This window comes from Amblyomma americanum, chromosome 1, assembly GCF_052857255.1.
Source record: "Amblyomma americanum isolate KBUSLIRL-KWMA chromosome 1, ASM5285725v1, whole genome shotgun sequence".
Taxonomy (NCBI): domain Eukaryota; kingdom Metazoa; phylum Arthropoda; class Arachnida; order Ixodida; family Ixodidae; genus Amblyomma; species Amblyomma americanum.
This window is the reverse complement of record NC_135497.1, coordinates 315,468,877-315,483,543: the sequence shown is the minus strand read 5'-3', so window position 1 is coordinate 315,483,543 and position 14,667 is coordinate 315,468,877. Positions and strand designations below refer to the sequence as shown.

At 49.0% G+C, this 14,667-nt stretch overlaps 2 protein-coding genes across 3 annotated transcripts in view; one reads left to right on the top strand and one right to left on the bottom strand.

Moving 5' to 3' along the window:
* The window catches only part of Coq4 (Coenzyme Q4), a 30,847-nt gene that overhangs the window by 14,431 nt on the left and 1,749 nt on the right, over positions 1 to 14,667 (top strand). The window lies entirely within an intron of this gene.
* Positions 721 to 14,667, bottom strand: part of LOC144115367 (piwi-like protein 1) — a 42,509-nt gene continuing 28,562 nt past the window's right edge. For both annotated transcript variants that reach the window (XM_077649722.1, XM_077649723.1), the window contains one exon: positions 721 to 13,978. In XM_077649722.1, the coding sequence (XP_077505848.1) occupies positions 13,526 to 13,978 (453 nt within the window). In that variant the 3' untranslated portion in view covers positions 721 to 13,525. The remainder of the gene's footprint in view (positions 13,979 to 14,667) is intronic.

The following is a 14,667-nucleotide window of genomic DNA, read 5'->3' as shown; positions in this document are numbered from 1 at the left end:
TCGATGAGACGCCTGCCGTGGAGACCACAAACGTGACGAGCACCGCGCTAAGCAACGCTAACGTTGCCGGTGCAGCCGCTGCATCTAGCAGCGGGGTTGCGAGTGCAGCCTCACAGGGGGTTAACACCATGTTAAACACTGTCCCCAAAGCACTTCGAACGTTTGCTCTAAAGGTCGTGCCCAAGACCACTGCAGGTCTAGTTGCAGTTACTGCTTCTACCCTTGCGGTAGCTGTTATGGTCGCGAAGTTTCTGTCGTTTCGAAGAAAGCAAGATGTTTATGAAATAAAAATTACACCTACTACTGTGTGTCAGTATGGGGCTATCTATGGAAACCGCCAGGCGCTCGAGCACAAACATAGCCAGGGAGATTAAGGTCTTGAAGCGAAAAGCTTGACTACACCTGCTTTTCAAGCCGTCAGCGGGGTAGCAAATTTGACCTTGAATGTATCGAGAGGTCAAAGAAATGACGCTCCTCACATATCTCAGTGGGCACGAGCCGATGCCGAGCGTTTGGACCTTTAAGGCCCCTCGGCGGAAGCAACACACCACTTTGGCTCCAGCTTCGCGTGCCCGTAAGGGAAAATTTGTTTTAGGGGAAAGGGAATGGCGCAGTATCTGTCTCGCATATCGGCGGACACCTGAACCGCGCTGTAAGGGAAGGGACAAAGGAGGGAGTGAAAGAGATTCCACACCGCTCCAGCAAAGGCAAATCAAAGATACTGGCGATCACAATGCTGCTGCGCATGTTGGCAAGTGCGCAGTTAGCAACCGAATTCGGTACTCCGCGTAAACCCTGATACCAAGAATGAAATGTTCGTATTATGCACAATACCCACCAGGCTTTTTAGACATGTTTCAGCATGGCAGATTATCAAATACTGGCTTTTGCTGGAGTTGAGGGATTGTCCTCATTTCTCAAATAAAGAGTAATGTCTGCAAAAGCCTTTACCATTAATATACTGCTCTACCTGGGAGCGGAGGGTCGTGTGTACCAGGATGTCTACCCGCGGCATGCAGGTAATGCTGTACGCTAAGTGCGAAATATAGGGGTTAGAGGGCACAGGTTTTAACCTGACGGGTGAAGTGATGGGGAAGGGAACTTCATCCAATCGTCAATAGTCAGAGTGCTGTTAATGCTCTCATATGTCTTGCCAATAAGCTGACTGAATTCAGCTGTAAACCCCAAGACCTGAAGCCCGCTAAAGTGGTAGCCATGCTGGAAGCGACAAAATGCTTTTTCCTTGTTCAAGGAGACCGCTTGCCAAGCGCCCCTGGGTTGAGTCGGAAATGACTCGAGTTACGTATGATAACATAGGAACCTCTCTGCCCGGGACAATGCGGATGGTTACAGATTAGGGGGGCCATCACAACCCTCAAGTGCCAGTGACAATCGGAAGTGTGACTGGCCTCCACTTTTCCACCCGAGGAGCCCCGGGTCGCGTTTGTGGGGAACGACAATTCTGCAAGCCTGGAAAAGGCCGATTCACACGAAGACTGTTCGCCAGCGGAGCAGGCGTCACGTGAAATTCCACTACCGCTCTCCGAGACTCACACTCGCGCCTGGCGATAAGCGGATTAGGCATGCCCACGGTTGCCTAATCCGCTTAATTGCCTAATCAGTGGGCCAATGATAGGTCATGTGAATCGGCCTAAACTGGCAGTGAAATCAAACTTTGGATTCGTCGGCGTAAAAAAGGGCTTAAAGGCGAACCCATGATATCCCAGAACGCCAGATATACTGAAACCAGTAGCCCGCCAAAACCAGGAGCCGATTCTCCGTTTCATCGAATTCAATACAGCTTTCACCTTGTTGCTAGTCGGAAGTGCATGTAGCGCGTCGTGCACCTCAGGGACAACTTGCGACAGTGCCAACATATACAGTGGCGTCTGATGATGCCACAGCCTCGAAATACGCGAGGAATTAGGTGCGATCTCCAAACTGCGGCGGCACTGCGTGACAGTGGCTGTGTGACCACGACCTTTGAATATAGCGGCATCTTGCAAAGTGTAACACCTCGGGGTGCGCTCACGGGCTTGCTGACGATGCCACGCCATTGCAAGAGAGGTTAAAGCACCAATGAGGCATTGGTACTACCTCTGCAGTTGCCATACTACGCGCGCATGAGGGGGTACAACAGTCTGCACGCTGGACGTTCGCGGTCCTGCCTGCTATGTGATCGGGCAAGGCGTGGCCCTCCACTGAGCAATACAGGTGCCAGAGCACTTCCAGCGCGTGCCACGTGTCGTGGGTGCAGTACGAAGTGCGCAAAGCACGTGCCAGGGTCGTGCACAACGCGAGTCGCGCAGCACACGCAAATCAAGACGCTGCAGTCGATTTTTTCCTGGGTCACGAAGAGGAAGCACGAACATTACTTGCCGGTTGTCAGAAAAGCACACTGGCGTCGAGGGCAGAGCTACAGCAGAAAGGAGCCGAATGCCGCCGCGGTGGCTCAGTGGTTATGGCGCTCGTCTGCTGACCCGAAAGGCGTGGGTTTGATCCCGGCCGTGGCAGTCGAATTTAGATAGAAACGAAATTCTAGAGGCCCGTGTACTCTGCGATGTCAGTGCACGTTAAAGAACTCCAGTTGGTCGAAATTTCCGGAGCCCTTCTACGGTGTCCTTCATAGCCTGAGTCGCTATGGGACGTTAAACGCGCATAATCCATAATCCAATCTATACACGTCACAGCAACCAATTTTCATTATAACACGGTGGCCATCCTAGAAAAACAGTCTTAAATTATTACTGCGATCCATTGTTATGACGGTTTAGGAAAAAATATATGTCCATATATTACCGGACACATTGGCATTCAATAAGCACTTAAGGCGAGCCTAAGCAACTTTGAGTAACTAACAGAAATTGCTGGTGGGCAATGTAAAAGGTATGGGGTAGCATATCTACTTGACAGAAGAGCGAAGCGGCACTGCTTTGGCATGAAAAAAAAGCCCTTAGCACCAGTTTGGCCTAAAAACAAAACAAGACGATCATTGTTAACTGAAATGAACGGGCATGACCATTGTCGGAGACATCCTCTTCACCCAATAAAAGGAGCTCCTCTAACAAGAAACTCAGCTTCCTTCGAGGCCGACAGAGTACTGGCCACACAGCGTGGCGTCGAAAGCCACCAGCGACCGCGGCGCATCGACTGGGACATAAACTAAAAAGAGCCGCAACAATTAAGACGTGAGCAAAATGGCTGCTGGGGAAGGGCCGGGGGAGATGAAACACAAAAGGCCCTACCCACGGAATCCCGCATGAACCGTGCTCTATAAGACGCGCTGCCACGCAAGTGGCATTATCGTGGCTATTAGATTCCGGGAATAGGTTACTCGGACAGGTACGCAAACGTAACACACCGCACCAACCGATCAGAAGTAGGCAGCGCTGCCCGACCAAGTTAATAATAATAATAATTGGTTTTTGGGGAAAGGAAATGGCGCAGTATCTGCCTCATATATCATTGGACTTTGACACCTGAACAGGCCGTAAGTGAAAGGATAAAGGAGGGAGTGAAAGAAGAAAGGAAGAAAGGTGCCGTAGTGGAGGGCTCCGGAATAAGTTCGACCACCTGGGGATTTTTGCACTGACATCGCACAGCACACGGGTGCCTTAGCGTTTTGCCCCCATAAAAACGCAGCCGCCGCGGTCGGGTTCGAACTCGGGAACTCCGGATCAGTAGCCGAGCGTCCTAACCACTGAGCCACCGCGGCGGGTGGTGTCAAAGTGCAAAATACCTTTTTCGCACAATATTTCGTTGTAAAATTTTTTAAACTGCCAGCCAATTTTTTTTTTCACCATCGCCAGCCTCCACTTCCTGTTTAAACCATTCCCTCAAAGTGCAATTGAAGTGTCCACCGATTGTGTGTCTGTTACTACGCCTTAGTTTTTCTCGTTACTAACTGTCTTTTATCCTTTACGATACACCCGCAGCAGAAGAAACTACTTGCTTGCACGCTGCTATGTGTTCCTTTTACACTTTAGAAATGCAATCATTAAAATTATCAGTTAAAAGATACAGGCAGCTTGAGCAACTCGATGCCACTTGACTTTTTCATTCATTACACGTGAACAAACAGATTGAGTCAGGGAGAACTTACGCATCATAACCCGCCTCCCAAAGTGTGTTTACAAGGAAAGCCTGAAGTGTCCAGAGTGAAAACCAGCAGGCTTTATCAACGGTGCTGCCGAATGATGAAAATCCATGTTATATGTATGCCTCGGCCATAGTGCACATTGGTACGAATATAGTAAATGTATTGTGATATCCATTGAAACTAGTCAAATCTTGACAACTAAGTGAACATGTCCTTTGTACTGCATATTTTTTGGAAGCAATTCTCTTAAATGGTATTCGGTAGTACAGGACATTATAGCTCGTGTACGCACAGCACAGATGTTTCACCTGCCTGTGCTTGAGAGGCGCTGCCTGGTTCAGTCCGTTATTCTGGGTGCCTTCTGGCACCTTTGCCACATGTAGTAGTAGTAAGTGGTTTTTATTAAAATAATAAAAAGGAAGGAAAAGATTTTTGTTAGCCCCGGCATCTGCCATCGATACTGTCAAATTGCCTATCTCTGTCATGGGGCGTGTATAAACAACAGTGAATTCTTTTGTACCGTAAGCTATACTGGCTGAGGCTGACCAGTTTCGCGTACATCCTGGAGAGCCATGCTGCGCATGCGCGAGGAGTAGTGACATCACAAAGGTGAATAAAAAAAGCCCCGTGTCGAAGCGGGGAATCGAACCAGGCCCTTTGGCGCTTGAGGCGGAGATGCTACCACTCCATCACGATGGCTTTTTTTTTCTTTATTGCATGGAAATTGTGCCAAAAAGAAAAAGTGTGGCTGAGGCTTAGCTAAGGTGCTAAGCGTAGATATCTCAAAGCGAAAATATTCGTGGCGATGCTCGTCCTTTAGCTTAAGGTTTCATACATAGGGTTACAATTTGGGTATACCTTTCTAGCTTTTCCAAGACGTGTTGTCTTAGGTATACAAAGCTTGTACAATTGTTATACAAGGCTATTAAAATCTCTATTTCTTCTTCAATGGACACAATGTCTTGCACTTTCTGTATAGCTATAAAGATGGCCCGGTGATCAGAGAAATACGCCCTACATGAGGCACACACCCTAGCCACGGTTTCACTCAACTGAACAGATGCTAAGCTCAATGTCTGCCGCGTGGCATCACTTACCGGTCTAAGGTCCCGCAAATGCCATAGTCTTTCACAAACGTCACACACATGGCCGAATGGGTTGTCCACAAAGTCTGTCGTAAAGACCTTGGTCGCGCTGGCACTTTCACAGAGTTTCAACATGTAGTCTGTGTAGCGGCAAGTCTTTACCTCTTCTTCCATAGCGTCGTCGTCTTTACTCTGTTGGCTGCTAACACTGGTAGCAGACTCGGCTAAGAGCTGCTTTTGAGCGTCTTGTCATCGTTGTTTAGCGAGACGCACCTCTCATTGCTCGGGTGTTTCAGTCGCTCGTTTAGCTCTGGCCTTTTCATTCTTTCTTCGAAGCCACTCGACATCTCTCGAAGTACAGTCTTCGCTCGCCTGGCCACTCTCAATTGACGCAGCCGAACGGCGCAATTCAGTGTCCTTTTGCCGCCGTTTAGCAAGGTGTGCCTCTCGTGATTCTTGCGTTTCAGCCGCTTGTCTAGCCTTGCACTTTTCATATCTTCGCTGCTTTTGAGCCAACTCCCACGCTACCACTTCTGGGCCTTCTCCTCCTTCCATGGCGAAAGGTCAGACGACGGAGGCAGCGCGCGGCGCCGATGACGGCTGCGGCAGCAGCGACCACCTGCGCTCCGCGTGACGTCACTTGGTTTCGCTCATGCGCAGCTGTGGCAAATCTGTAGTGGGGCTCATGCGAAGCCCGGTGTTGACGAGCCTAGTGAAGCTTTTCGCTTCAAAAGTTGAAGAAAGCTTACTCCACAAAACACCAGGCCACCTTACCCCTGCATGACCCCTCCTTCTAAAACATCAAAAGTCTGGGAGGCACACACGCATCCAGATAGGGGAGCCAGCTATAGGCGGCTCTTGTAGGGCAGCATATACACCCCGCACCAACGCGCATTGTTCACGAAACAAAGATTTCGACGACCGTGGTGATTCGGCGTGGCGGTCCATGATGCGGCTTTTCCAGAGACTAAATAGTCCCAGCAACATAAATAGATCATATGGCATAACACTTTTTCTCCACAGGCAAAAAACGGATACTATAGGGTGTGATGTCAATGTCCTTCTTAATTGTTTGTGGTAAAATGTCCCAGAAGAAGATAGCATCAATGCACAGAATAAAACAATGGTCAATTGTCTCAGGTGTATTGCACAGGCGGCAATTAACCGTCTATGGCGCAAGCATCTTTATAGCATGAAGCCATGCCTTCACAGGCAGCGTTGACGTGTGCAGCTTAAAAAAGAATTTTCGCGGCAGAAGAAATGCACATTCGCCTAACACGTTTCAAAACACTGGCATCAAGGAACTCCAGAAAAGGTTGCCGATACAACGGTACAGGGAACAAATACTCTGTAAGTGCCTGAGTCATCTGCCTTCTGGAGAGGCTATACAGGTAGTCTAAAGAAAAGCACAGTGAGGAAATGTTGCCAGTCGACTCATCCTTTGCCAGGACCTTCGGATGTTTCCAGCTGTGCCCCAGGCCGCCAGGCCAACGCTACCCTTGGGGCTTGCAACCCATTTGCAACAGGAGTCTATGTCACGTAGTGCTGTTAAGGGTAAAGCATTCCATTCAGTTACGGTGCGAGGGAAGAATGAGTATTTAAATAGGTTAGTTCTGGCGGTGAATGGAGTTAGTGAATCAGAGTGGCGATGTCTTGTTGGTCGTGGAGCGGAAAATGGCTTGACGCAGGGATCCGGGCACATTGACAACTTGTTATGTTTGAGAAGGAAGAGAAATTTTAATCTGAGAATTTTACGTCTTACCTGCAATGTTTGAATTCGGTGTGCTCGCATTATGGCAGTAGGTGAATCGGTTGAACGGTATTTTCTTCCTTTCGTCTTTCATTCCCGCGCCGTAAAAGAAGAGATAAAAGAGGGAGTGAAAGTCGGGAGGAAGAAAGAGGTGCCGTAGTGGAGGGCTCCGGAATATTTTCGACCACCTGTGGATCTTTAACCAGCATTGACATCAGTAACGGTTTGTAGGGGGCTAGTTTGTTGTATATACTGCGACTGGGGAGAGCGCTCGTGTCTCGTAGTGTTCTTATGTGGTGTTGTCCCCCTGTCTTGATTGTAGCGCTCCCCAGTCGCAGTATGCACTGACATCGCACAGCACACGGGCGCCTTTGCGTTTCGCCTCCATCGAAACGCTGCTGCCGCGGTCGGGTTCGAATGCGAGTACTCCGGATCAGTAGTGCCCGGGTTCGAACCAGACCGCGGCGGCAGCGTGAAAGTAGGTTCTGCATAAAATGCCCGCGCACAACCTGTACGCATTTCTTATTGTGTAAATAGTTTGCGTATATTACCTCTCCCCCTATCCTCTCTTCCCGTCAGCTTCACCTCTTTCATTTCATTTCCCCATTCTGCGTGCTATCCTTTATTTCCGCTGCCCCAGCTCAGGTGCTTCAGTATCGATGGCAGATGCCGGGGCTAGCAAAAATATTTCCTTCTTTAATATTATTATTATTTTAATCAAACCACTTACTACTACTACTACTAAAACGTCGATGCACTTTGATGCGTTCAGCGGAACGCTAGGTGTGATCGATGCGACGCCTGCCGTGGAGACCACCAACGTAACAAGCACCGCGATCGGTCCCTTACGGGCTGATCCAAACATACCTCCTATTCATCCGTAATAAATGTTTTCACCACCACCACCACCACCGCGCTAAGCAACGCTAACGTTGCCGGTGTAGCCGCTGCATCTAGCAGCGGGGTTGCGAGTGCAGCCTCACAGGGGGTTAACAGCACGTTAAGCACTGCCCCCAAAGCATCTCGAACGTTTGCTCTAAAGGTCGTGCCCAAGACCACTGCAGGTCTAGTTGCAGTTACTGCTTCTACCCTTGCGGTAGCTGTTATGGTCGCGAAGTTTATGTTGTTTCGAAGAAAGGAAGGTGTTTAACCAAATAAAAAAAATGCCTACCACTGTGTGTCAGTATGGCTATCTATGGAAACCGCCAGTCGCTCGACCTTAAACATAGCCATAGAGATAATATAATAATAATTGGTTTTGGGGGAAAGGAAATGGCGCAGTATCTGTCTCATATATCTTTGGACACCTGAACAGCGCCGTAAGGGAAGGGATAAAGGAGGGAGTGAAAGAAGAAAGGAAGAAGAGGTGCCGTAGTGGAGGGCTCCGGAATAATTTCGACCGCCTGGGGATCTTTAACGTGCACTGACATCGCACAGCACACGGGCGCCTTAGCGTTTTTCCTCCATAGAGATGCCGCTTTTCGTTTTCGGCCAGAGTTAACCAGAGCTAAACCACTAGCAATATTTTTGTATCCCGCGGCCCCTGTTCATCATGGACTTTATACAGAGCGGCCCTACCTCTTTCTATGCTTCGTCAGTTGTATTCTTCAGGTATGTAAGCGCAGTAGCACCTGCGGCGAACATCGTCGCAGACCGTGTGGTGGCCATTATGGGCTCGCAATTGTTGCCTGTTCTGTCGGCAGATCGGGGCTCGCCGATGCGCCGCGTTCAATAGGCGCGCTCAGCGTCGACTCCTCTCCCATACCATCTATGCGACTTAATTCCGAAACTTGGCTGGGCAGCTCTGCCTACTCGTGATCGGTTAAAGCGGTGTGCTGTGTTAAGTTCCAGTAACTATCCGAATGGCCCACACAGGCAATCCAATCACCACGCTGTCACCTACTCGGTTGTGCGTTTTCTGGCGCGCGATTCTTGCGGAAAATTCATTGGGCAGGGCGTTTCGTGTTTCGTCTCCCGCGGGAGCATCCACAGCAGCCGTTTCGCTCCATTGTTAATTATTGCGGGCCACTGCACGCGGAAGCACTAAACTCACAATCCTGGAAAAGGCGATGTCTGTCTAAAGCTTCACATATGCCTGCAGAAATAACAAAATTTGTCGCGACTGGGTTTCGAACTCGCGGCGGCGCGAACAGATCAGCTTTGCTGGCCACTGCACGAGTGCACTAGGCTGTCACCGCACCCCGTCACACCTAACGAACACACTCTCGCGCTGCACATTGCACGTCGGCGCTCGCCGATGCGCCGCGTTCTGTGGGCGTGCTTAGCGTCACCTCTCCCATATCATAGATGGTCCTTCAATAATGTCGACCACCTAGGGATATTTAACGTGCACTGACTTCGCACAGCACACGGGCGCCTTAGCGCTTCGGCTCCATCGAAACGCGGCTGCCGTGGTCTGGTTCGAAGCCGGGTCTATAGCTTCAGTGCTGCGTTTCTGCTTCTACATTGCGAATGCCAACGCATGCAGCGCACACCTGTCACTACCGCCGCATAGGTTAAAGTGCGACTGAGGTGTCCACTGTCCCAGGGGGCCAGTTATGCGCCTTTGCTTTGCTTTCGAAAAAAATTGAAGATTGGTTTTGAGGAAAGGAAATAGCGCAGTAACTGTTTCACATATATTGGTGGACACTTGAACCGCGCCCGGCGGTGGAAACGGCGCACGGCGGAACACCTGTGGCTCGGCTGAAGGTCAAACTCAGGCGTACGCGAAACGCGCCGCAGCTAGCCCAGTTAAGCTTTCGCTTCAAAACCGTTAAGAATGACCCAAACAGCACCGCGCCAGGGGTCGCGCCTGAGATGCGTCCTCCGGCAAGATACGCAATACCTAGGAGCGAGGACGCTAAAAACAAAGTATAGAAGACAAAACCTCCGCTTTCCCGTGGTTGTCCCAAAACACACACACACACACACACGCACGCGCGCACACACACACACACACACATGCACGCACGCACGCACACCCTCCGCAAGGCGACACCTCCTCTCCCTCTACCCCAGCGGAGCCTCGATGCCCGCTTGCCTCCGCTTCTGCAGGGTGAGGACACTGCCCTCGACGGCAACATGTTGGGTCACACTCTCCCGTTCGGCTGCATAGAGCGCAATGCGGCGGCGGGCCGTTCGGAAGACAAAACTGCCACTACCGCATGAAAATCCTCAAACCTGCTGTTCTAACAAGAAAGGGTGGTACCAGAGATGTTTCAAAGAGTGAATCGGAGTTAGTTGAGCAAAAATATGTCATGTTTCGCAGCTCATCTGCTGAGAAATTCGGCGCCTTGCGAACATCCGTTACATTCTCACAGCGGTTGTAACATTTCCAGCGCTATCTGTACACCCGGGTACTCTACATCTCGATTGCTTTTCCAACAGTCAGAATTGCTTATTTAGAGCTGGAGTTTCATAATCGCCAAACACTGCCACTCGGGCAGTTCTAATGAGAATATCAAGCTTTCCTTTCAACGACAGTTTCGAGGATGTTTGGGCATTAACTTGCTCCTCTGTTGCTACTGCGACAAAGCAGTGGCAGTATATAAGAGATAAATATATGAAAGCATAACAACTGTCAGAAGATTTTGACATACACTGCTCACCTCGTGTTTGGGGTCTTGTTGAAACAGACCAGTGAACTGTGTAGGAGTCTCACTGTTTAACGGCAGCACAAAATTGACACACATTTTATAATTTGTCTTGCTTTCAAGAAATGTGTGAAACGGTCACCTTTGTTGAATCTGCTACTGCGTGGTTTTTTTTAGTAGTCTACAATTAACTTGTGCGTTTGTATGATTCACTTTGCAGAAGAGCGTGATAGCCATAACCACTGCTTATTCGCCGTGAAATTTTGACTTCAGTTTTGGGAAGGTTCAAGGCAATGCCAGCTCGTAATGACCAGCCTGTACACTTCAACAAAACAAAATTAAAAGATGTATTTTGTGTGTCGCTACTACAAGCCTCCGCACTTTTCGCCATCGGAATACGGCGGACATCAAATGCACTGACCATAGGAGTCGGTGTTGCTGAGTGAAACACAGCACGTAAATATCAGAACAGCAAAGAGTAATCCATTTATTTACAATATACATGATATTGAATGTACACATTCCGCTCTGCGTTCTGAAACAAAAGGCAGCTTGTATTCACTGAAGGCCTGCGCCTGCTATTGTTTTGCTTCCATAGGATCGATCAGGAAGTTAAGTGTGTTCAGCCATCGTGCGAAAATACGAAGCCCAAGGGACACAAAACGGTCAACAAGTTTCTGGAAAATTTCTGAGTGCTGTGTGCACGAAACTTGTGGGAGGGCCACACTACTGATAATCATTTGTCTTACTGTCTTCATTGGCTTTTTGACACGACTAATATCCCTTGTTTCAGAAAAAAAATTAAATGTCCTTCGCACTGCTCAACAATTTTCAGAACTTCTTGGCTTGCGTAAGTTAAATTTTTCCCACCTTGTACAAACTCTTTCAGCTGAACGAGTTTGTGCTGTTCTCCGGGCTCTTCCGCGGTCAGCATGCGCATGCAGACCAATCAGTGTTCCACAGTAGATAAAGTTGGCCTAACTAAGAATCCTGCTAAATGAGAAAGTATGTCGCCCTCGATAGAAGACACTGGGTGCAGATCGACATCAATGACTTCCTCATTTTCGTCAGATTCGCACTGCCTCGCATGCTGTATTTCTGGAGAGAGAAAATCAACTAGATATTCACTGTCGTCAATTTCGTAACCAGATTTTTTGGAACTTTAAGAAACTGGCTCACTGACACAATTTTAAGGGCATTTTTTAGATCATACGAGCTGGGCACAGGCGCCCGCATTCGGATTACGGAAAATAAATTCTCCAAGCAGTCTTGGACAAGCCTGCCAGTCAGGACAAATTTGTACCCGCAGTCTTTCAGGAGGTAAAGGTGTAGCTTCAGCACGTCTGTCGACATGACTACGCCTGACTGGCAGGGCTTCCAGATTTTTCGCACGCCAATGCTGAGTTCCGAGACTTCTGACGCAAGGTTCAAAATTGAAACTGCTCGCTCATACTTTTTTTCAGTCATGCTTAAGGCGACCAACGGATGGCGAGCTGTCATTATCGTGTACCACTTGCATAAAAGTTCAAAAACCAAGCAGTGGTTTCAGCTTCCGATGGTAACGCTCCTTGATCTACAAGGTACCTAATTCTTGCAGGTGCTTCTCTGTATAGCTGCACAGCGATTCCGACCTTCATTTTTGTGAACTGACCATCTGAAAAATGAATTTCACCGAGGTTTGAAGCAACCTTGAGCTGTTCGTCGTGCTGATGCTCAAATTCTCAACATGCCCTATCAAAATTTCAGTGCTCGGCAAATTAAATCTTGAGAGAATCTTTTCACTAAGATGCATGACATCCTTCCTCACAAGATGTCCTCTAATATTCTTAAGTACATGAGCAAGCTCGGGCATAAAGTAAAGCTCTCTTGCATCACAAGGGTGGGGAACACTGCACACAGTCACCGAGTTACGTGAGTTCGACAGGCTTAAAGACCTCGACATGGCTCGGTTGGAGGCACCCATGTCACAGGTCACACAGAGTACGCGAAGAGAGATCTCCGAGCAGAGTCGTATGAGATGAAACACAAAATATCTCAACGTACCAAGAGAAACGTAAGCACCTGTAAAATGATAAACTATCACTTGCTTCTAACGGCTGTTCATGCCTCCAACCATGAACACAAGAGCATGATTAGCTGGTTGATCAGACTCTGGCAGAGTCGTCGTTCGTTCCAAGAAAAACATCAGAACTGCGATATAGCTCTAGCCCTTTTCTGATCTCCATTTCGTCCAGGATCAATATGCAGTCTTTTTCATTATCGGCCATCATGGATACCTTGGTCTTAATTATTTCAAATATTTCAGTGAGCACGCCTGGCTGAAATGGAACATGCTGTAGCCTTCTGCAGTGTGTTCTCCTTGACGGCAGCGGATTGCCTTGCTCAAGCAGAACATCGTATCCTGTAGAGCCACAAGCAAACTTCAGCTGCAAAGCCTTCTTTACTGTCGCTGGGATCCATGAACAGCCCTTTCTGTTGTGCTTCTGCAGGGCGACTTTTTGATCTTCATTCAGGAAGCTGAGATTTGAGGTCAAAGTAGACATCTCTTTCTGAAGGCGTTTTGTAGTTCTAATTTTTCTTTCCAGCTTTTTTTTAGTCAGGTTGCATCGTTCCCTCAAAATCGAGTTCTTATTCTGAAGGTCCTGTACTTGTTTCACGACGTCAGTGGCGGACATAGAAAACACATCTGCTGTTCGTGCTCCACTCTCCCTTGCATCTTGATGCTCTTCGCTCACATCACTGTCGGCGCTCTCAGAACAGCATTCTTCTGCGGCTGATGAACTCTGGTCACTATCACTGATAATGGTTGCTGGGAAAGTTCGTTGACGAGGCGGCTTTCTGTATTTAGGTCGAGCTGAAAATAATAACAAGAATAACAGCCCACGGGCACAAACAAAATATATCAAAAAAGAAAACGCGAAACAAATCGAGCATCCATCAAGAAGGCCTGAAGCCTCCTCACACCAGCCAAAGTTGACAAACCCCGAACACCAGCAGCTTAGAGGTAAAAGAGTGTAGAGGAGAGGCGCGGGTTGTGCTCCGCGTGCAGCGACTGGCCGGCGAGGAAGGCCAGCTTGTGGGCGTACTGGCACGGGGCCGGCACGCGGATGGTGCCCGGCCAGTTAAAGTACAGGTGAGTCAGCTTGTAGGCCAGGCGCTGCATGTGGTCCGGCTTGAGGCCCGTCGTGTCATAGATGACATTGTAGTGGGTCGGGGCCACGGTCCCCTGGCGCACGCTCTGCGACACCAGGAAGAAGTCGTAGCGCTCGGGGCGCGTCACCTCGCTGTCGACCACGGTGCCCGGCGGCGGGTTGGTCACGTGCTCACGACCCGACACGAAGAAGCGCGTCGAGATGCTCTTGGTCACCACCACGAAGGCCAGCTTGTGCTCCACGCCCGGGAAGAGCGCTTGCAGCGAGGCCAGGATCTGATCGATCTCCCACACCTTCACCTGCGCCGCGCACAACAGAGACACGCTTCAGTCGCGCCCACTGGCGCCACCAGCATCACCTGCCAGTGCATTTCTGCTGAAAGCAGAGGGCATTTGAAGTTACCAAAGAGTGGTTGGACGATTGGCGGCTCAAAAGCAGAGAGGTGACATAAGGTTAAAAGTGAAGAACTGAAAACGGCGAATTGTGAGACCAAATTATAACACAGTTAAAAAAAATTGTGAGATTACTGTGGCACCCGCATTGGAGGAATGCGTAAGCAGTGACGCCTCCTCGCCCCTCTTTGCTTAAATTAAGTTCCATTATTGCCCATTTTGAGTTTAATAACTTGGCGCCATGCTTTGTTTTCAAATACGGCACCACGCTTCGCTCCGTCTACACTTCCGGTTTTTTCAGATTTGGCGGCACGCTTTAGCTCCGCCCACTTGGTGTTTTCAAATTTTGCGCCACTTCTGCTCTGGCCCCGCCCGCATTCGGGACATTTTGGGTTCTAATAAATTACCCCATATGCATCTCATGATTTCCCCCTGCGAAATTTTTTGATGCTGAATCTAATGCAAACATTGTTTTTCTTATAACTCAATTCGTTCAAACGTTTTCGTGATGACAAGATCGTAATGACACGAAACCGCAAAAAATGTCATGCAATGTTTACGCATTAATGAGAAAAAGCGAGCCATTGCCAACTGCG